General features: G+C 42.0%; 1 protein-coding gene across 1 annotated transcript in view; it reads left to right on the top strand.

The window, feature by feature from the left end:
- Positions 1-21,487, top strand: part of SIDT2 (SID1 transmembrane family member 2) — a 1,446,738-nt gene that overhangs the window by 570,925 nt on the left and 854,326 nt on the right. The window contains exon 12 of the mRNA XM_044080965.1: positions 10,377-10,442. Within this exon, the coding sequence (XP_043936900.1) occupies positions 10,377-10,442 (66 nt within the window). The remainder of the gene's footprint in view (positions 1-10,376; positions 10,443-21,487) is intronic.

Genomic DNA, 21,487 nt, shown 5'->3' with positions numbered 1-21,487 from the left:
GTTTAGGGGCAATTACTTTTTCACATAGGGCATGTAGGTTTGGATAGTTTTTTTTTTTACTTAATAAATAAAATCATCACTTAAAAACTGTATTTTGTGTTTACTTGGGTTATCTGTGTCTAAAAGTTGTATTTGTTTGATGATCTGAAACATTTAGGTATGACAAAAATGCAAAAAAAAAAATGAAATCAGGAAGTGGGCAAATACTTTTCCATTGCACTGTATCATCTACTATTATGGCACAAGGATAACCCCAAAAAGTTTGCTCCATTGTGCTCTGAAAGACTTCACATGCAGAATTTATTCCAGATGGCATTCTGAGGAATCTATATCTTCCAAATAGGGTAGTGAATGTAGTCAGTAATGAAGATTTGCGATCAAGCATCACTTGCCGTAATGAACACTCTGCATCTAAGACAGAAAAAACTGTGGCTGTATCAGGGCTGCAACCTCTTCAGCTGTGTGCATGGGATGATGCAGTCTCTTCAATGCTTTGTTGAAATCTCTTGGGTCAATACACATTCTGATTTAATCTGAGACTTTTTTATGAGCTGCTGCCTTGGACGACACCCATTCGGTAGGTTCTGTAACTGGACAAATTACACTTTGTTGCACCATTTTATCCAGCTGAGCTTTGATCTTATGCTGCATAGCTATCGGAACCCTTCTTGCTGGTCTGACCACTGGATAGATTTCTGGGTCTAATTTCATGGAATATACAACTAGAAGTTTGCCCAGTCTGTCATCGAAAACATCAGCATACGCTGAGAAAGTAGTATTGGTGAAGCTGAAACTAGGACATGTGCTTATCAGATGAACTTTGGTAAAAGAAAGCGGATTCTTTTTCAAACTATCTCTGAGACCCAATAATGACTGCACAGGGCTTCAAACCACATAGACAATAGGCTATAATAATTCTTGGCTACATAACAGGAAAATACTACTGAGCCTTTGGATTGAATTTCTTCACCTCCATAATCTACAAGTTTTGCACAACTAGTCACATTTAGTTGTTCACCAGCTCTGACCCTTCCAAACGTATCTGCAGACATGACATTACACTTGAACCAGTGTCTACTTTGAGCTTGGTGGATTTACCATTGATCTGGACAGTACAAAACACTTCACTTCTTGCAAATAAATCTACTGCATCAGTCATTTCACCAACTACTGACAAACCATCTACTTAGAAAACAGACTGTTGCAGGTCTATTTGATTAACTTGCTTTTTGGCGTGAACCTTCTTGGTAACTGTGTATGCTTGCTCGATTTACAAAATTTTGGAATTGGTTCCATTTGTTACACTTAAGACATTGCTGACCATATGCCATGCACCTTTTCTCTTCTGAACTTATGGTTGGCACCACGACTGCGACAGTTAACAATAAGGCTTGATTTGGGTTTTGCTGATTCATTCTTCTGCTGTATTGAGCATTGTCTGTTTTGCACTGGTTACCCTTGGATGTCCTTCAAGAATGCAACTGCAGTCCTGACATATGGGTTGTCCTGCCTCAGGCAGCCCTTCGGTCGGCCGGATTCCAAAGTCTGGGTCCGGCATCGGCTGATGTCGCTTCCTCCCCAACGTCAGAGCGGCTGGGGTATAAAGGCATCCGCCGACACCATCTTCTTCAGTCTTTCTTGCCGCGCGGTGCCCGTAGCAGAAGCAGTTCGCAAGTGCCGGTTGGTCAGCTCCTGTGTTTCAGTTACCAAAGTCATCTAAAAGCTAAGTACCCCGTTGGGGAACATTTTTCTTGCCTCAGCCGATGTCAGAAAAAATTGAAAAAGTTAATAATTGTTTGTCTTGTGGTAAACAAATACCTCATAAGGACTTCCATTCTTACTGCCTCCCTTGCCTGGGCCCAGACCACGACGTCTCGGCCTGTGCTGCCTGTGCTTGCTTTAATAAGCGCACACTCAGGCGCCGGGCAGAATTTGCCGAAGACTTTTTTGGCGAATCCTTTGCTTATGTCATGCCGTCGGAACAACCGACAACACAATCTACCAAAAAACGCAAGGACCGGGACCGACATCCTCGGCCCGCGTCTTCCACCGATACCACACCTAAGCCCTCCGCGAGTGCTTCGGTCCCTTCGGAAGCGGTAATTCTACCGCCCCAGGCCGACGACACCGCTTTAACGCGTTCTTCGGTCCCGGAGATTTCACCGGTGCCGGGTGTTGATTTTCCTCCAGAAACCGAAGCTCTGGATTTACCCGACACCATTCCTGTGGACAAGGTTACCCCTGCACGTGGGGCAGCTAGGCCTCTGGTATCCATGTCCATCAAGACCTTTGCACGTGCTAAGGCTGCCAGCCAGGCCAAGGCCAACACTAAGCCTACTGCTCAGGGTCCCTCTTCTGATAGACAGATCATGACTCTTGCTGCAGATTTAATTTCTCTTATCAGGGGTTCTCAGCCGCACCCGGACAGAGGTTCTCAGCCGCCTGCAGATAAAAGGCCTAGAACTGAGCAGACAGACACCCTCTCCTCAGATGAAGCCTCTGGGGATTCAGAGCACTCAGATACCCAGGAAGAATCCTTCCAGGCCTATGAGGACTCTGATGCTGAGGATTCAATTCCCTCTGCCTCCCCTCCAGAGGATATTTCTTTTGGTGAGGTTCTCCACTCCATGAGAGAACATTTTCAGTGGCAGGGTCAGGAATTCTCTGACTCCAGGAAAAGGCTACGTACCTTCCTTAAGCTGCCCCAACACAGACCTTTAGCTATTCCTCCAGTGTTGGATGTCCTTGATGATGTATACTCAGACTCCAGTGCTTCGCCTGATTCTCTCCCTCCTGCTCCTGTCAAACCTGACAGATATTACAGGGTCCCTGAAACCAATAAGCATCTCTTTAAGGCCCACTCTGTGGATTTAGAGACTATTTCACAGGGCCCCAAGGCAGTGGCTTCTTCCTCGGCCAAAACCCTCTGGCGCGTGACAGGGAAGCTAGGTCCCTGGAGAGATGGGGCAAAAGTTTATACCTCTTCCACCCTTGCCATGAGGTCACTTAACTGCCTTTTTCATATGTTTCAGTACCAGGATTTCTTAATGGATGATTTGCAGAAAAAGTTAGCCTCTCCTGAGCCTATAGATAGAAAGGCATTGCAGGATTTGGTTCATAACACTCAGCAGGTTAGCAATCATTTTCTACAGTGTGGTTATGATGCATTGGAAGCTTCATGTAGGGCAGCCATGACAGGGGCCGTTATACGTAGACATGCTTGGTTGGAAGAACAGCCACTGCCATACCATGTTAAAGTTAAGCTCCTGGATGCACCTCTGGAAAAGCAGAAGCTTTTTGGTGCTAATGCACAGGATGTGTTGAAGTCTATTGAGGAAAAGGCAAAATCAGTACAGACTGTCAAGGATTTCCTCCAGGTTCAACCTCCCAGATTCAGTAGGAATTGACCTTCTAAGAATTGGTCCTTTCCAGACTCGGACAAGTTTCAAAGGGGGAAGAACAGGCGTGCTCGAGGTAGAGGGCAATACCGAGGCTCCTACAGGGGCCGCCAATGGCAACCACCAAATCAAAGAAGTGGCGCAGGGAGTTCACCTGCACCACAGGGACAATCACAATGACTTGACTATCACTCCGCCTACCAAGGCTCAAAGAGAAGCTCCTCTAGGCGGAAAATTATCCTTATTCTCAAAGAACTGGCACATTTTAACCAAGGACAAATGGATTCTGGACATAATAGACAGAGGTTACAGGTTCCACTTCCACACCTTACCAACGAGACAAGGCATGCCAAACCTGCCACAAAATCAAAGGGCAGAGGCTCTCTTACAAGTTGCAAAGCTGTTACAAATAAAAGCTATAGAAAAAGTCCCTCCTCAGGAACAAGGCCAGGGATTCTATTCAAGACTGTTCCTTGTTCCAAGAAAAGAAAAGCAATGGAGGCCTATACTGGACTTGTCTATTCTAAACACCTTTCTCATTGTGCCAAAATTCAAAATGCTGACGTTACAGCAACTCCTTCCCATGCTGGGCAAGGTGTCTTGGCTGGTTACTCTGGACCTCAAGGAGGCATACCTGCATGTCCCAATCAGACACAGCTGCAGAAGATACCTCAGATTTCTTGCAGGAACAGAGCATTATCAATTCTCAGCATTGCCGTTTGGCTTATCTACTGCGCCCAGAGTAGTCATGAAATGCCTGGCATCAGTAGTTGCACATTGCAGACTCCAGGGGATTCAAATATACCCTTACCTGGACGACTGCCTCATACAAGCAGACAGCAAACAAGCATTGATAAAAAACTTGGACTATGTCATTCAGTTGCTACAGGCTTTGGGATACACAGTCAACATTCAAAAATCAAGACTATTACCATCCCAAAAGATTATTTTTCTAGGAGCAAAACTGGACACACAATCACAAATGGCTTTCCTCACAGAGGAGAAACAACAGCATTTACCAGATTACTTCAAAAGCCTAGCAAAACTTACCCAGCTGACCGCAAGGAAGATCCTGCAGGCCCTGGGTTTCATGGCATCTTGCATCCTTCTGATCCCCCTGGCAAGATTACACATGAGAACGCTACAATGGTATCTAAAAAGCTTATGGTCTCAACACAGCCACAACCTGGAAGACGTAATACCACTCATTCCATGCCTGCAAAGGGAATTTTTGTGGTGGGCTCAAGCAAGCCAGTTAAACCAAGGCATGTCCTTCAACAAAGTTCAAGCAAGTCAAAGCATTACAACAGACACCTCAGATCATGGATGGGGGGGCACACATGGAGGACAGATGCATTCAAGGCCAATGGACTCCCACGGAAATGCCTCTGCACATAAATCAAAAAGAGATGTTGGCAGTGATGCATGCAATAGAAGCCTTTGGAAAATCTCTTCAACAAGGCCATCTGCTAATAAGGACAGACAACACCACTGTCATGTGGTATATAAACAAACAAGGAGGCACTCACTCGTATCCCCTCTGCAAAATAACAATGGCTCTTTGGGAAAAATCCCTGAAACTGAACATCCATTTGCAATCCCAGTTTGTTCCGGGCAAGGACAATGTACTGGCAGACAGGTTGAGCAGAAATTTCATGGATCCACATGAATGGATGCTGCATCCACACATTTTTACACAAATAACTGCATGGGGAAGACCGGACATAGATCTATTTGCTTCTCATCTAAATCACCACCTGGACAAGTTCTGCTCGAGGACACACCATCCTCTAGCCTGGAGAACGGATGCTCTCTCCTTCAGCTGGAATACCCTAAAAATCTATGCATTCCCTCCTCTACCATTACTGACCAAGGTGTTACTGAAGATCAAAGCAGAGCAACCAAAAGGAATACTGATAGCTCCAGACTGGCCGAGGCAGCATTGGTATCCCTTGCTACTGAGCATAACTCACTCCAAACCGTGGCCCTTGCCCCAATGGCCTCTGCTCCTAACACAACACAATTACAGGACTGTTCATCAAAACCTGCAAACATTGCAACTGACAGCTTGGAGGGTTCCATGACTTTTCGGAGAGGGGGACATGGGGCAAAGGTTCAGGAAATCTTGCTGGAAGCACGCAGACCTTCCACCAGAAAAACCTATGCGGCCAAATGGAAGAGATTCATCATCTGGAATGCCAAAAAGGAACAGGATGCATCAGTGATGAGCATACCTCAGATATTAGAATACTTGGCAGAAATGTTTCATAAGGGCCTCTCATATTCATCCATTAAAATACACGCTTCAGCAATCTCAGCAAACTTCAACTGTGATCCACCTGTGTTTTCGCATCCGTTGCTAAGACAGCTTCTAAGAGGGATAAAGAATATCAAGCCTCCCAGAAAACCACCAGTTCCTGCATGGGACCTCAACTACGTTTTGGAAAAATTAACTCTTCCTCCTTTTGAACCAGCAGCATCTTCAGAAATGCAATTCCTCTCCTGGAAAACAGCCTTCCTGTTGGCAGTTACCTCAGCAAGAAGAGTCTCTGAGATACAGGCCCTCATGGCAGTACCTCCCTTTCTCATTTTCCATCAGGACAGAGTTTCTCTAAGGACCAATCCTTCATTCATGCCAAAGGTGATATCCAGGGTGTCTCTAAATCAAGCAATTCACCTGCCTACTTTCTTTCCCAATCCTCAAAATAAAGGGGAAAAGCTGCTGCATACTTTAGACATACACAGACAATTACGCTACTACTTGGACAGAACAAAGACCACCAGGAAGTCTGACCAACTATTTGTAGCCTATGCTGCCGGAGTGCAAGGAAAGGCAGTCTCCAAACAAACAATTTCAAAATGGATTGGACACTGCATCAGATTTTGTTACTCCTTCCATGGAAAGAGTGTGCAGCCAATATAAGACCACACTCAACCAGAGCTATAGCCACATCCACAGTCTTTCTAAGAGGAGTGGTTACAAAGGACATTCTAGAGGCTGCTACATGGAGCTCCGTGCATACATTTACCAAACACTACAACCTGCCTTTATACTCCAGATCCCGAGCAGGCTTTGCATCTGCAGTCCTGCAGGGTCTTTTAGCTACACCATCCCTTGCTTAGATCCTACCACCCCCTGCTTGGCTATGGTATTCAACCCGTATGTCAGGACTGCAGTTGCATTCTTGAAGGACATAGTACAGTTTTGTACCTACCATAAATGTAGATGTCCGATAGATATGCAACTGCAGTCAGGTTTTCCCTCCCTCCTACCCCTCTGTTTTTTCCCTTGGGTCCTTCCCCCTCTCCTTTTTAGCTGGGGATATCTGTTTTGGTGTATCTGTTTATTACTGTTGTGCATGTCTTGAAATTTTTGCTTATCCATTCACAAAATTTAGCCTTCCTTGGAGGGCACCTGGCATCTGGGGCAAGAAACACTGAAGAAGATGGTGTCGGCGGATGCCTTTATACCCCAGCCACTCTGACGTCGGGGAGGAGGCGACATCAGCCGATGCCGGACCCAGACTTTGGAATCCAGCCGACCGAAGGGCTGCCTGAGGCAGGACAACCCATATGTCAGGACTGCAGTTGCATATCTATCGGACATCTACATTTATGGTAGGTACAAAACTGTACTTTTCACTCTGAGCATGCTCCTTTAACTGTACTGTTCTTGGAATGTGCTGGAATACTATGGATTTTGCCTGCAAGTCCCACAGGGCCGCAGCTACCACGTGCTTAGGCCTGCTTTTGTTTGTCGCATGTGCATGCTGTCTACATGAGCTCTGGAGCCTACTGAAACCATGCACTTATCACCAGCAAGCATACTTGTGCCTGCCCTTCTGCAACCTCATGTATCTGACAGATCTCAATGGCCCCACTCAGTATCAAATCACTGTCAGAAAGCAAAATCCCTCACACAGCAACACTGCCCACAAGTCCGTCCCCCATCAACTCATCCTCTTAATCACCAAACCTACACGTTTTAGATTTGTTTCTCAGGTCGGTATTATAAGCTGCAAAAGTCTGCCCTTGCTTTTGATCTCTCATGTAAAACAAATGCCTCTCTAGTGTAATATTAGTCTAGGGGTTACACATTTCTCTGAATTTGTGCTTTAAACACTCAGGGTCTTCCCTTGATTCAGCCTGCACAACACGATGAGTTTCTCCTTCACCTTCATGCACTGCTGGTGCATAGACAAATGAACGCTCCCTTTCAATGGCTTCAGACCCTGCTAGGTTAAGTAAAATGAATGCCCTGGTACATGTATTTTTATCAGAATAAGCTGCTTGTATAAGTATATTTTATTCATGCTCGAATATTCTCCAGTTCTCTGCAGTATTCTGATCAGACACAAGTGGTTGTGGCTTGCAAAATCCGTCTGCCATATTGACTTATCTCGGTGATAACAAACATGCACACTTGTACATCCACATATACATGTGCTTGAATTTTATGCCAGTACTTGTAACAACACAATGAGCCTTTGGATAACTGAATTTCACAAAATAAGTTTCCCGGGCATTCCAACACTTTGAAATATCTTTACCGTCAAGTCACTTGCCCTGAAATTATTTTACTATATGAGCCAATTATCTTGTAAAGGCAATAATTCTCAAGTCATTTATCATCATTTTTTATTGACAAAGTCATTTATCATCATTTTAAGAAACTTTTCGAACAACTGCACAGTGCGAATAAACTGAGCAATAGAATCTGAGAGCAAGAAACATTTCGGAGTAGCTGTACTTTGTGAATAAAGTATCTCGAAGGAATGGCACTTTACGAATAAATTGTTTTGAAGTAATGGCACCTTGAGAATAAGCTATCTCGAAGTAATGGCACTTTGCAAATGAATTAGGCAGAAGAAGCTCAGAATGATAAATGCCTCAAGTTAACTGCACTTTGTGAGTAAACAGTACACAGCACACTGAAATCTCCCCAAAGTGGCTGCACTTTGCCAAACAATTTTGTATAGTGTAAGAGACGCACTGTAATGGAGGCACTCTATGAACAGACACACCCAGGCACACACAACTTTTCGGAATGGCTTCACTTGACTGCACTTCAGAAAATAGTTGCACTTTGCACACATCAAACTTACCTGAAAAAATGCACAGCAATAGGCACACACTGTAAGCACTTTTACACACTTTTGAGATAATTTGGACAACTCTAGTTATGCTATTCAAGGCTTCAATCAATATGAAGTAGTAATTTGCCAAAACACATGTAGTCGCCTTTGTTATATTTATACTCACCGTGCCCTTTTTTGCCCTTTCTATTATAGTAGTTTAACTCTATGCCCTTGTGTTACATTCTTTTTGCTCATTTAATTTCTTTTCATGCCCATGAACGCTAAACATGCTCATTTTACTTTAAACATCCTCTGTTTACAATTCTGAGGTAATTCTGAACCCTTCATGTACTTTTGTAATGCTCATTTTATCAAATGACTCTGTCTCAAACATTTTGTCTGATTAATGAGCTCTTTTCTACTTCTCATTTGCTTAATAAACTTTTCTGTGTTATTCATTTGCTTAACAATACATATGGCTTAGTAATGCTCCATTTAACCTCTTTTAATAAATAAATCATTCATGTGTGTTCTCTTTACCTTTTACTTGTTTCTGGCCCTTTTTTGCTCTCTGTTCTTTTAGTTTGCCTTCGCCATTATCTCTACACCTCGTGGCTCTTAAGAATAGTCTTTACAATCCCACTTCTGACAGCATGTTGCTAGGTAGTTCAGGATAAAACAAGCGAGCATTGTGGGTTCTTGTCCATGCAGCTTTATTGTATGCAAACACATCATAAATGAAGTTAAATAACTTTAACTTATAAACAGATTAGCTGTCATGCACATGGATGTTAACATGCTGGCTGTACCTTCAGAATGGCACTGAAGCTAACACTTACTTGGTATTTATATGCTTACACAGATCTTGGAAATGCTTCTTAAAGGTACAACACACTTGTTATTCTACAAGTACACTAAAGGAATGTTTGTAACAGAGCAGAGTCTTATTTTAAATAAAAGCTTTTTCAATCTTTTTTAGACTTGAGTTGTGTTACTAGGAAGTTTTCAGCATGAATTTGCACGTTTAAAATGCATGTAAATATCACTTGAGAAGAAGCTGTTTTATTGAACTTTTTTTTGTCATTTTTAATGTTAGATTCTGTTTGTGGTTTATGTCACAGTGCATGTAATGCTGATTTATTACTGCACCCGCAGTGTGTAGAATGCATGTTTTTGCATTTGTGTGTGTGTGTGTGTGTGTGTGTGTGTGTGTGTGTGTGTGTGTGTGTGTGTGTGTCAGGGATTGATGGTGATATTGAGACATTTTCATTGCACCTCATGCAGATGTTTGGGAGCTGCTTACTGTACACAACTTTTTAGTAGGGAAGCTGATGGTTTCTGTTATAACTAGTGTCAGAGATGAGCTGCCATCTTTTGGCCTAAAGGCCACCTACCTGTACCCACTGGTTGAATGAAGTACGTAATATGAACACTAGTGTAATTGACCACTAGCAGTCTCCAAATGCGCCAGTCTGTGGTTCACTGGAAACTATCTCCTGTGTCTTAGTAGTAGTTTGATGCCGTATTCTAGAGATAATTTTACATGTTTTTCATCTCTCTATTTCATAGTCAATTTTCTTGTAATATTAATAATGGAAGCTTTGTTGAAAATATCTGTTTTAGACCATACTAAATTTGGTTTCAAATTAAAGTATTTCTAGGTAAATATGCTTCCCATGTTAGATTTAGTGATAGAGATCCCGGCTGTCAGGTTTTAAGTTCAGAAGCTTAACAGGTTAAGAATTTTAAATGCAATACAAGAAGGAAAGAAGTGCAAAAGCTCTTTTTATTCTATAGGTAATGCGCACAGTTACTGAATTACTCTTTTTTTCCACTATTTATAAATACCAGTAAATGTGTTTTTTTTCACTAATAAGCTTTTTATTTCTCTTGTTTACAGAGGAGCAACCAATTCAAGGAAACCGGAGTAAGCTGCTTACAGTGACTGTTACTCCTGCCATTAGCTGTGAGTATTGTGCATCAGGTGCACATTTTACTGTTGGTTAATACAAAGTAATTATTTTTAACTCGCTCACAAGATGCAACTAAATTTATTTCACAGCATAAGTGCAAATTGTAGTCTTGTCTGTTTCCAGCAGATACATAAAATTGTTTTCATTCTTTGTGTAGTGCCGGGTCTTTATTTTGGACAGTTTCCAGGGCTAACAGGCAGAGCTTTGATGGTGCCTATATGAAGATCAATTAGAACAGGTGAAAACATAAGGCTACTCTATGAAGAAGAATGGCAGAAAGTCATGTGATGCATTTTCATGCTGTAGTTGGATTGGATACTCTAAATCAGCCCTAGGCGTGAGTGTGTGTGCCGTCCGTAGAACGTTGGGCGCTGGGCTGGCAACTCGACACCATAAAACTCCACTGCCAATCATAAGAGGACAGATGATCCACTATGGTGACCCTTAACTGGGAAAAAAGCCGAAAGAAGATCACTCCCAAACAGCAAAATGGACCCAACAAACAATAATCTCAAATAAAAAGCAAAATAAAAATCACACTGCTTTTATTTTAAATCCTCCAGTTAGCGCTTTTGTCTCTGTAACAGTAATTTGAGGCTTCTTCAGACTGAGGTAATAAGTGAATAGACCACTTTTAAAATCAATTAAAATCACGTGCCTTAAAAATACATGACAAAGTTTTTCTAATGCTTTAACCCTTTCCTCTTTAAATGCATTACAAAATCCTCTTGATTGTTTAAGCCAGTTGGAAAGCAGACATTTAACCTAACCTGCCATGAATATGCTGTTCAGATGGGATGAAACGAATGCTCTAGGCAAACATTATAAAAATAGCAAGTGTAAGGTAGATTTCAAATTTATTGTTAGAAGTTTTAGAAAATGTTGAAAGTTTATTTAACTCTGAAGATGAGCTGGGATGGCTTAAATATTTAGCTGTGCTGAAACTTTTTTTGGCCCTTTCCAACCTGATTGACTACCTCTCACACAGTAATTCCCTGATGTTCTTCGTTCCCCATTGCTGCAGTCCTTACTATTGGGTATAGTCCGCATCCAGTCGGCCCGAATACCAGAGTATAAGGCTGACGTCGGTCAGGGCGCATTAGACTGACGTCAGTACGTCAGGGTACTAATGCGCATGACCGACGTCATATCCTCAGTCTTTTTTGCCGCGTGGTCCGATGCAGAAGCAGTTTTGCGAGTGCAGGTTGGCGTTCTGAAATCTTTCCGAAACCGGAGTTTCAGACCGAAACAGAGTTGGCTAAGTACCCCGTTGGGGAACATTTTGTTTTTCTTGCCTCAGTATTTTACGGATGTCAGAAAAAGTGAATAACTGTATTTCTTGTGGGAAACAGATACCTCATAGGGATTACCATACCTTGTGTATACCTTGTTTAGGGCCTGAGCACGGCGTTGTTGGTTGCCGCTCTTGTGCTAGGTTTAACAAACGCACTATTAAGAGGAGGTTAGACTGTGCCAGGTTAGTGTTTGGGAAGCGTTGCAATTATAAAATGCCGTCGGATGCTCCGGCCCGCTTCGTCCAAAGCGCAAGGACAAAACAGCGAAGCCTAGGGTTGATGAACCGGCAGTCCCGGACGTCGGTTCTTTAGAGGCTCAGTGGAGCCAGAGGTTTTGCCAGGAGTTTCCATGGAGTCCCAGGCAGAATCTTTACTGTTACAGGATGTGCCTTCTCAGGAGGTAGGCCAGGCTGAGGGGCTTCTCAGGTGACTGTTCTTCCCTCTCTTCCCAAGGTAGTTAGAGCCTCTCCTTCTGTTGCCAAAACTTCTTTGAGAGGTAGGCCTAGTTTGGCTTCAGTGGGGGCTTCTCCTAGCATTTCGGGTTCTGTACCTAAGAAACATATGCTTAAAATGGCAGAAGATTTGATTACTATGATTAGAGGTTCTATGCCTGATAAGAGGCCTAGGGTGGAACCAGAGTTTGATTGTTTTGAACAGTGTTCAGAGGCTTCAGGGTCTTCTGCGGAAGACTTGCAGGAGTATCCTACTTATTCTGATTCTGATGTGGATGATTCCACTCCTACAGCTACTCCTCCTGAGGATTTCTCATTTTCAGAGACTCTGCATTCCATGAGGGAGCACTTTAAATGGGAAGGCCAGGATTACTCTGATTCAGGAAAAGGCTTAGGGAATTCTTGTTACCCCAGCATAGGCCCTTAGCTATTCCTCCTGTGTTGAATGTGGTGGAAGATGTTTTTGCAGAGGCTTCCCTGAACCCTGACTCTTTGCCTCCTGCTCCTGTTAAGCCTGATAGGTATTATAGGGTGCCCGAAGCTCATAAGTATTTGTTTAAGAGTCCTAGGGCGGACCCAGAAACTATTTCTCAAGGGCCTAAAGGTGTTAAAGCTTCTGTGGTTAAAAATCCTGTTCCCACTGATAAAGAGGCAAGGGCTTTGGATAGGTGGGGAAAGAAAGTGTATACTTCTTCCACTCTAGCCATGAGAGCATTGAATTGTCAGTTTCACATGCTAAAATATCAGAATTACCTCCTTTCACAATTGAAATCTAAGGTGGATGCTTTGGCGGGAGGTATTGAGTGTAAAGAGTTGCTGGATTTGGTTCATGTGTCTCAACAAGTGGGAAAGCATTCTTTGCAATGTGGTTTTGATGCTGTACAGGCCTCCTCGAGGGTGGCCGCTACTAGTTCTGTTCTTCGCAGGCATGCCTGGTTGAAGGATCAGAATTTAGCTGAGCATGTTAAGACAAGGATTTTGGATGCTCCTTTACAGTCTGATGTGTTGTTTGGATCGCCTGTGGAAGCAGTTTTAAAGAAAATGGAGGACAAAGCTAAGTCTATGCAAACTGTTAAAGATTTTTTGCAGGTGCAGCCACCGAAATTTAGTAGAAATTGGCCGGCTAAGGGGTGGACATATCCTGCTTATGATTCCCAGTCTAGGGGTAGGTCTAGGCGTGGTAGGGGCAGGGGTCAACGTTCTTTTAGGCCTAGAACAGGAGTTCACCTGCTCAGACTTCTGGTGAGGGCAGGGGTCAGTCCTTTCGTAAACAGACCCAATGACCTGTCTTTTCAGCTGCCAGTAGATTCCCGTCTGGCAGCTCCTTTGGGAGGAAGACTGTCTCTTTTCAAAGCAAATTGGGATTTAATTACTCAAGACAAATGGGTGTTGGATATCATTCACCACGGTTACAGATTTTATTTCCATACAATGCCCCCTTTCAAAGGCATGCCAGACGTTCCTCCTCCACAAAGAAAAGAGGCTCACAAGCAAGTTTCTCAATTACTCCAGATAGGGGCCATTCAGCCAGTCCCTGTATCAGAAAGGGGCCTAGGATTTTATTCTTGCCTGTTCCTAGTACCAAAGAAAGGGAACACGTGGAGACCAATTTTGGATTTATCTCTCCTCAACACTTTTCTGGACATTCCCAAGTTCAAGATGTTGGCGTTACAACAGCTTTTACCTCTGCTGGGCAAAGATCACTGGATGGTAACTCTAGATCTCAAGGAAGCTTACCTTCATGTGCCTATCAGGCTAAGTTGCAGGAAGTATCTGCGGTTTCGAGCTGGAAATTCTCATTATCAGTTCTCTGCATTGCCCTTTGGCTTATCTACTGCCCAGAGTATTCACAAAGGTTCTGGCTCCAGTGATAGCTTACTTCAGGCTTCAAGGAATTCACATCTATCCTTACTTGGACGACTGCCTGATTCTGGCTCAAGAAAAGGAAGACCTTGTACAGCATCTGGAACATGTTATAGCAGTGCTAAGATGCCTAGGGTATTCTGTGAAGCGAAATAAAGTCCAGTCTAGTACCCTCTCAAGACATGTGCTTTCTGGGTGTGAGACTGAATACAGCAGCCCAGATGGCCTTTTTAACCCCGGACAAACAACAGAGTCTATCACTTTACTTCCATCAACTATCTCATCAGTCCGTGCTGACTGCAAGGACAGTCCTTCAAGCATTAGGGTTCATGGCATCTTGTATTCTGGTGCTTCCCAATGCCAAACTGCATATGAGGAAGCTACAATGGTATCTCAAAAACGTATGGACACAGCACTGCCAGGATTTGGACACTGTCATTCAAATAATACCTTGCCTTCAAAAAGAATTTTTGTGGTGGGCTCAGGAATGTCACCTAAACAAGGGACTCTCTGTGACCCGGCCAGAGGCGAGTCAGATTTTAACGACAGATGCCTCGGACATTGCTTGGGGAGCTCATCTAAATGGAAAGTGGATACAAGACAAGTGGCCTGCCAGACTACTGCATCTACATATCAACATGACGGAGATGTTAGCAGTCCAGTTTGCATTAATGGCTTTCAAGGAGTTACTTCTTCCAGGGCAGGTGTTGATTCTAACAGACAACACAACTGTCATGTGGTACATCAACAAGCAAGGGGGAACACATTCTTATCCTCTATGCAGGCAAGCAATGATTTTATGGGAGACTGCGCTAAGCTTGCAACTAACTCTTCAGGCAAGGTTTCTGCCAGGAGCACAGAACTCCTTAGCAGATGTGTTAAGCAGACAAATCATGGATCCCCACGAGTGGAAACTGGATCTTCATGTATTTCAAACATTGACAGTGTCATGGGGAACTCCAGACATAGATCTGTTCGCTTCTCCACTAAACCACCAGCTGCCACAGTATTGCACAAAGGGGTTTCATCACACAGCTTGGAAAGTGGATGCTCTGTCTTTCAGTTGGAAAAACCTTCATGTGTATGCCTTTCCCCCTCTGCCTCTTCTTCCAAAGGTACTATTAAAGGTCAGACAAGACAGGCCAAGGATGATTTTGATAGCTCCAGATTGGCCTCGGCAACACTGGTACCCACTACTACGGAGTCTGGTAAGGAAGCCTCCATGGCCTTTGCCTCTGATTCCTCATCTATTGTCTCAGCAGGATGGTCATCTGCTCAATGTCAAGCTTCACTCTCTTCATCTAACAGCCTGGCATATTCTGTGTTGAAACACAGCAGGTCTCAACTTCCTCAACAAGTTTTAAATGTGATTATGGAAGCTAGAAGACCTAGTACAAGGAAAGTGTACGCAGAAAAATGGAAGAGATTTTTATTTTGGAGTACAGCAAAGAATTTGCAGGTTTCTGAGCCTAATTTGAGTGCGGCTCTTCAATACCTTACTGAGTTATTGGACAAAGGTTTGTCCTTCTCTTCTATTAAGATTCATGCTGCAGCAATTTCAGCTCACTATGATTGTGACCCACCATTGTTTTCACATCCTTTGTTCAGGCAGTTTCTTAGAGGGGCAAAGAATATAAGACCCCCACGTAGAGCTCCTACTCCTGCTTGGGATCTCAATTTTGTGTTGGAAAAACTTACTCTACAACCTTTTGAGCCTGCGGCTACTGCTGACTTGAAATACTTGTCATGGAAGACTGCTTTTCTGTTGGCTATTACTTCTGCAAGAAGGGTGTCTGAGTTGCAGGCCCTTATGGCAGTAGAGCCATTTTTGATTTTCCATAAGGATAGGGTATCATTACGTACTAATCCTTCCTTTATGCCTAAGGTGGTTTCTAGTGTGGCTTTAAACCAGACTATTCATTTGCCTACTTTTTATGCAGACCCCCAAGATAAAGGGGAAAAGATTTTGCACACTTTAGATGTACACAGGCAATTGCGTTATTATTTAAGCAGGACTAAGGATTTTAGGCAGTCTCAGCAGTTGTTTGTTTCTTTTGCTTTGAGTTCGCAGGGCAAGCCTGTGTCAAAACAAACTATTTCTAGGTGGATTGGCTTTTGCATTGCATTTTGTTATTCCCATCATGGCAAGGAGATTCCAGCTGGGATTAGGCCTCATTCCACTAGGGCTGCTGCCACTACAACAGCATTTCTAAGGGGTGGCAACTAAGGATATTTTGGAAGCAGCTACTTGGAGTTCAGTGCATACTTTCTCTAAGCATTATCACCTTCCTATCTACTCTAAGTCTAGGGCTGGTTTTGCCACAGCTGTTTTGCAAGGCATGTTGTCAGCTCCTGCTTCTTTATGATTTGCCAGCCTCCCTTACCTCTGCTTTGGGATTCTACCCAATAGTAAGGACTGCAGCAATGGGGAACGAAGAACATAGTACAGTTTTGTACCTACCATAAATGTAGATGTTCGAGGATCCCATTGCTGCAGTCCAATTTACCCTCCCTCCTTCCCCTCTGTGTTTAGGGGTGGTTGTGTAGGTGAGGTTTCATGCTTATATTTTTTTATATGTTCTTGTATATCTTGTACATATTTTTGGTGCAGGTATTTTGGGCCTTGTCTTTTTAGGGTCTTCTGACATCTGGGGCAAGAAAAGACTGAGGATATGACGTCGGTCATGCGCATTAGTACCCTGACGTACTGACGTCAGTCTAATGCGCCCTGACCGACGTCAGCCTTATACTCTGGTATTCGGGCCGACTGGATGCGTACTATACCCAATAGTAAGGACTGCAGCAATGGGATCCTCGAACATCTACATTTATGGTAGGTACAAAACTGTACTTTTGGGCCCCTTGACCCATGTGAGATTGACATTCTGTGGTGTGTAGAGGAAACGCCTTTGTTGGTAACTGCAGATCTATCTACATGGTGAGAGATTAGAGTAAGGTAATGTCTGTCTTGTATTTTTGTCTACTTTGTCCTTCTCGATTTTTGGTCCGTAGCTAGAGTGCTTTGCTTACTGTAATGGGCTTCCGTTGTACTTGTGCACTTCAATCTCGTTCATTGGCAGTTCTCTTGAGTCCCTGTTTTTGAAACTACAGAAATCTCTCCATCCATCAGGTGTCATCTCCTGTAGCAGGACTCTTAACTACCACCCTTTCCACCCAACGTAGATAAGCTGCATAAACCATTAATTCCAATTCATCCTAGCTAATTCCAATTCATCCTAGCCAGTTCCTTCAACTTCCAGTCCCCGCTCTCCAACCTGGGTTGCTGGGGCTGCATATTGGGCTTGCTTCATTTGTGCAACAGAGCCACCACTCTGCTGCAAAAGTTTATTATGTTGTATTTTGTTTTAGAAATGTAAAAATGTATTTATATGCTAACGCTTTAATACTGATTTTTGTCTCATTTTGCAGCCCCCAGAAATGTTATACAACAGAACATACATATATATATATATATATATATATATATATATATATATATATATATATATATATATATATATATATACACACACACACACACACACACACACACACACACACACACACACACACACACACACACATGCCTATGTCTATGGTGTCATTGAGTTCTCAGTAAATACATTGAAGTACTTTTTGCAGAAACCGTGCCAATTGTGTTGTAGTCCATGATGTATAAAGACTTTTATATTAATTCTTAAAATCAGACATTTTGCCCAGACTGCCATGTTGGCAGGATGTATTCCCAGAATATGGTGTTCTTTTATTGCTGCATTCAGCATGAAAAAATATTGTCTAATATAGCCATCTAGAGCAGTTTTTTTCAACCCATGGCATGCAGTCTCGTCTGTCAGAGGCTTGTCGGTGTCCTACAGAGATAGAAGAATAAATTCTGTGGTTTTGTCCTGGAGCTAGGAATTATAGGATGCAGTGTACCATCATTCATTGCTCCAAGATGAAAACACAGACGTTATTCTACCGGTTTGGTGAACTGTTAGTACAGGTAGTGAATTGGAATTCAATAGAGGGTTTAGGTTCTAGCATGGGGACTTAGATGGTATAAGGAAAACTGTGTTTAGGTTGCAGGATTTTCTTTTGTAGGTCATTTTTAAAATTCCTAGCAACCAAATATTGTCTGTGGATAGTGATAACAGCATGCACTGCCAGTAGCAACACTCCATTCATATATGTGTGTGTGTGTGTGTGTATGTATATATATATATATATATATATATATATATATATATATATATATATATATATATATATACACACACACACACACATTTTAATTTGGCAACCATGGTAGCAGTAGTGGAGAAGACTTCCGCAGCAAGTTGAAAGGATCTTAGTGTGTCCATTATTTTTACCACTTCAGTGCTCATTGTCTAGCACACACGTGAAGTGATCACCAGAAGTGGTTGTCCATCTTAGTAACACACTGTGGATGAAGAGAAAAATGTGTTACAAGTTTGTTGTGTTAAACAAACTGAAATATATTACTTGTCTTTTTTCTTTCACTTTCTTCTTAATCTAACTTCAGGAAGGTGATACTCCTTTTGGTGGTCTGGAAGGCAGGCTGAATGTGAAAGAACAGGCAGTTACATGATCACTGGTAACTGATTTATTGCTGTTGATATGCCTTATTAGGGGATATTGTATGTGTTTATGAACAACCAGTTGAAATACTTGCTGTGGTCATTATTTATTTCACTTTCTTCATATTCACACTTCAGATGTGTATTCAGAAGGTGACTGTTTAATTGTGATGAGACATGCTCTCTATAATAGAGCGAGTCAGCTATATGTCCCTGCTGAATGATCATTAATATGATTTGAGGCAGTATATACATCTGACAGCAGCATGTTAAAAGATACTTAATGAGCTACTGAAAGTTTATAGACTGTGGCTATTTTTTTTTTTGGGGGGGGGGGTGTTTGAACCTGGGGGCAGATATGTGATTATTAGTAACCATCATTGTGCCTTTGGGCCTGTCAGTGTATATACGTGAGAACAACATGCTGACGAAGATTACTGTAGCCATTACATTGGTTACTTATTATAGTCAAAATGTCTATTATATTGGTGACTTATTACAGGCAAAATAACTGTACTTTCTTAGCAGGGGTAAATTTTACTGAGACAGTATGACTAATAAAGGAGCTGACTTTTGTGTTTGCTTTATGTTTGGAAGTACAATGAAAACACAGCCTATATTTTGGCTTTCAGGTGCCATAAACCCAAAGTCTTTAGAGTTGGTCCACAACAAGCATGCACTTTCTGTCATGAATGAGTATGTAATTCATAAATTAATACATTTTGGTTTTGTAATGCAAGAATTAAAACCAGTGCTGCTCTGTCCACGGCAGTGATGTCTTCCAGCATTTGAATTCATTACAAGAAAATAAATATAGGGGGTTTGGAGCATTAATGTTACTGGAAGTTGTGACTTGACACTCAAAAATCAGTGTGCCTGTTCACATTGCTTTTTTACCCTAAAAGCACAAAATGACTGATTTGCAGTGTTTATTATTTAATACCCAGATTTATTGTCCAAATGATTTTGCTAGAAGATGTCAAGCTTTCTTGGAGATAGCTATAATCCTGTATTAAAAAGCTTCCAGGATTTTATTTTTTGCAACCCCCCCCTCCCCCACCCCCAAAACATTTTTTTTTATCATCGTCCCCAAAACCATATCCAGTCCCTGGTGCAAAAAGGTTTGAAAACCTGATATAGAGTATGCATGGTACTTTAAATGCAGGAAGTGGATACTCTGTTTCCATAATACAGTTACTATAGTGTCATAGTTGCATATTTTCAGTGATTACATTCCCACAATGTTACTCATTGGGACTTCTACCCATGGCTGTGACACTATGCTGAGGCTTAAATAGGAGTCATTCTTCATTAAGATCTGGAGCTTTATATAAGAGAATATTCTAACAAGCCTTTAACACAGGTCCATAGGTACTTACTAGGCTATTGATATTTCAGGGTCTTAAGAGGCCTACCCTTACAGTTCCCATGGTAGTTTTTTGGCCCTTGTGATTTATGTATGAGTAACATAGAGGCAGGCGGAACAAGAATATGTTGAGACATTAACTTGTTGCTCTTATTTATGAGAGACATAGGTGGTAATTCAAGGGTGAATTTTCAACTTCTCATCCATTTATCAACATTGCATTTGAATAGAGCAAGAGAAGTATTTTGTACTATGTGGAGTAGACAATAGTTCCATAAGAGTGGGATTCTCTGATATATACTTAATATTTATCCATCCAACATGTCCTGTTTAGATTGTTAAGACTCTATAAGCAAAGCAGAGGGTCACCTCTTAACCAGTATGATAGTGAGAAGTGTGATAAGGCTTTGAGACAGTTTGCATAGTTTTTATGATTTAAGCACTTGATTTTTTAGTGGTGGAGCTTTGTGGTCTTTACACTTGTGACAATTGTTCAGTTAGGTACATACAGTCACGACATTGTACTCGATGTTTGGTCCAATGAGAGCCCTAGTACATTGGAATGATTACATCTGTAAGATTTGAAAATGCAGTACTGTACCTTAATTAGCTGGAAACACTGTATACCATGAGACTGAGAAACAAGTTTTAATTACCCAAGCTCGGGCTTCAATAGGTGTCAGTCTGCTTTTTATGAACCAAGTGTTGTGCACTGTTAAGCACAAGTTCTTTGAATACTGTAGTTCATTTAATAAGGTTTTATTAGATGTTCACAATATCCGAATACAGTCTCCATTAACAATTCTGATAAACAATTCAAGTTGCTGTACATCATTCCGATTGTCCTGAACAACGTAAACTGACATAGTCTCTAAATGACCTGTTTTCTGTACTCATGCTAGAGTTTTAGACATCTTCCCTGAAGTAACAGGTTGAATGAACTTACTGACCTTAACTGCATTGCTATCCCGAACACAGCATATTATATTCTCTTTTTTTCTGTAATTTTCCTTTATTGACTATATCCACTCCCCTAGCCTTGATCCTCCAGCTGCATCTTGTTTTTTAGCTTAACTTATCTCTTGATTCTTTCCTTGAGAAAGGAACATAACAAGGACTCTTTGCAATCTTCCCTTGACAAACTGTTATCAACATTCAGCAGAAGATTCTTTGTTTCTGCTTTCCTAAAATGTATGCATAAGTGAAACATTTTTAGCTTATTTTATTTTTTAGCCTGTCTAATGCCTAATGACTACTGTGAAATAAAACCCCCTGATCTAACAACATCCTCTGACCTAGATGCCATAACTTTAGATATAAGCTGTGTAATAAAAAAAGAACTTTCTTACAGCAGTAGGTACATAATGATCCGAAAATCGTTCATTGTCTTCTTAGATTCCTGGATCCGTGACTAGAGGATCAGCTTTAGCTGGGGAAGGGGTGTTGTCGATTTGATAGTAACTA

The sequence above is a fragment of the Protopterus annectens genome, chromosome 8.part0 (assembly GCF_019279795.1).
Source record: "Protopterus annectens isolate FY-2018-M chromosome 8.part0, PAN1.0, whole genome shotgun sequence".
NCBI lineage: Eukaryota > Metazoa > Chordata > Ceratodontiformes > Protopteridae > Protopterus > Protopterus annectens.
This window is presented reverse-complemented; position numbering and strand designations above follow the sequence as displayed.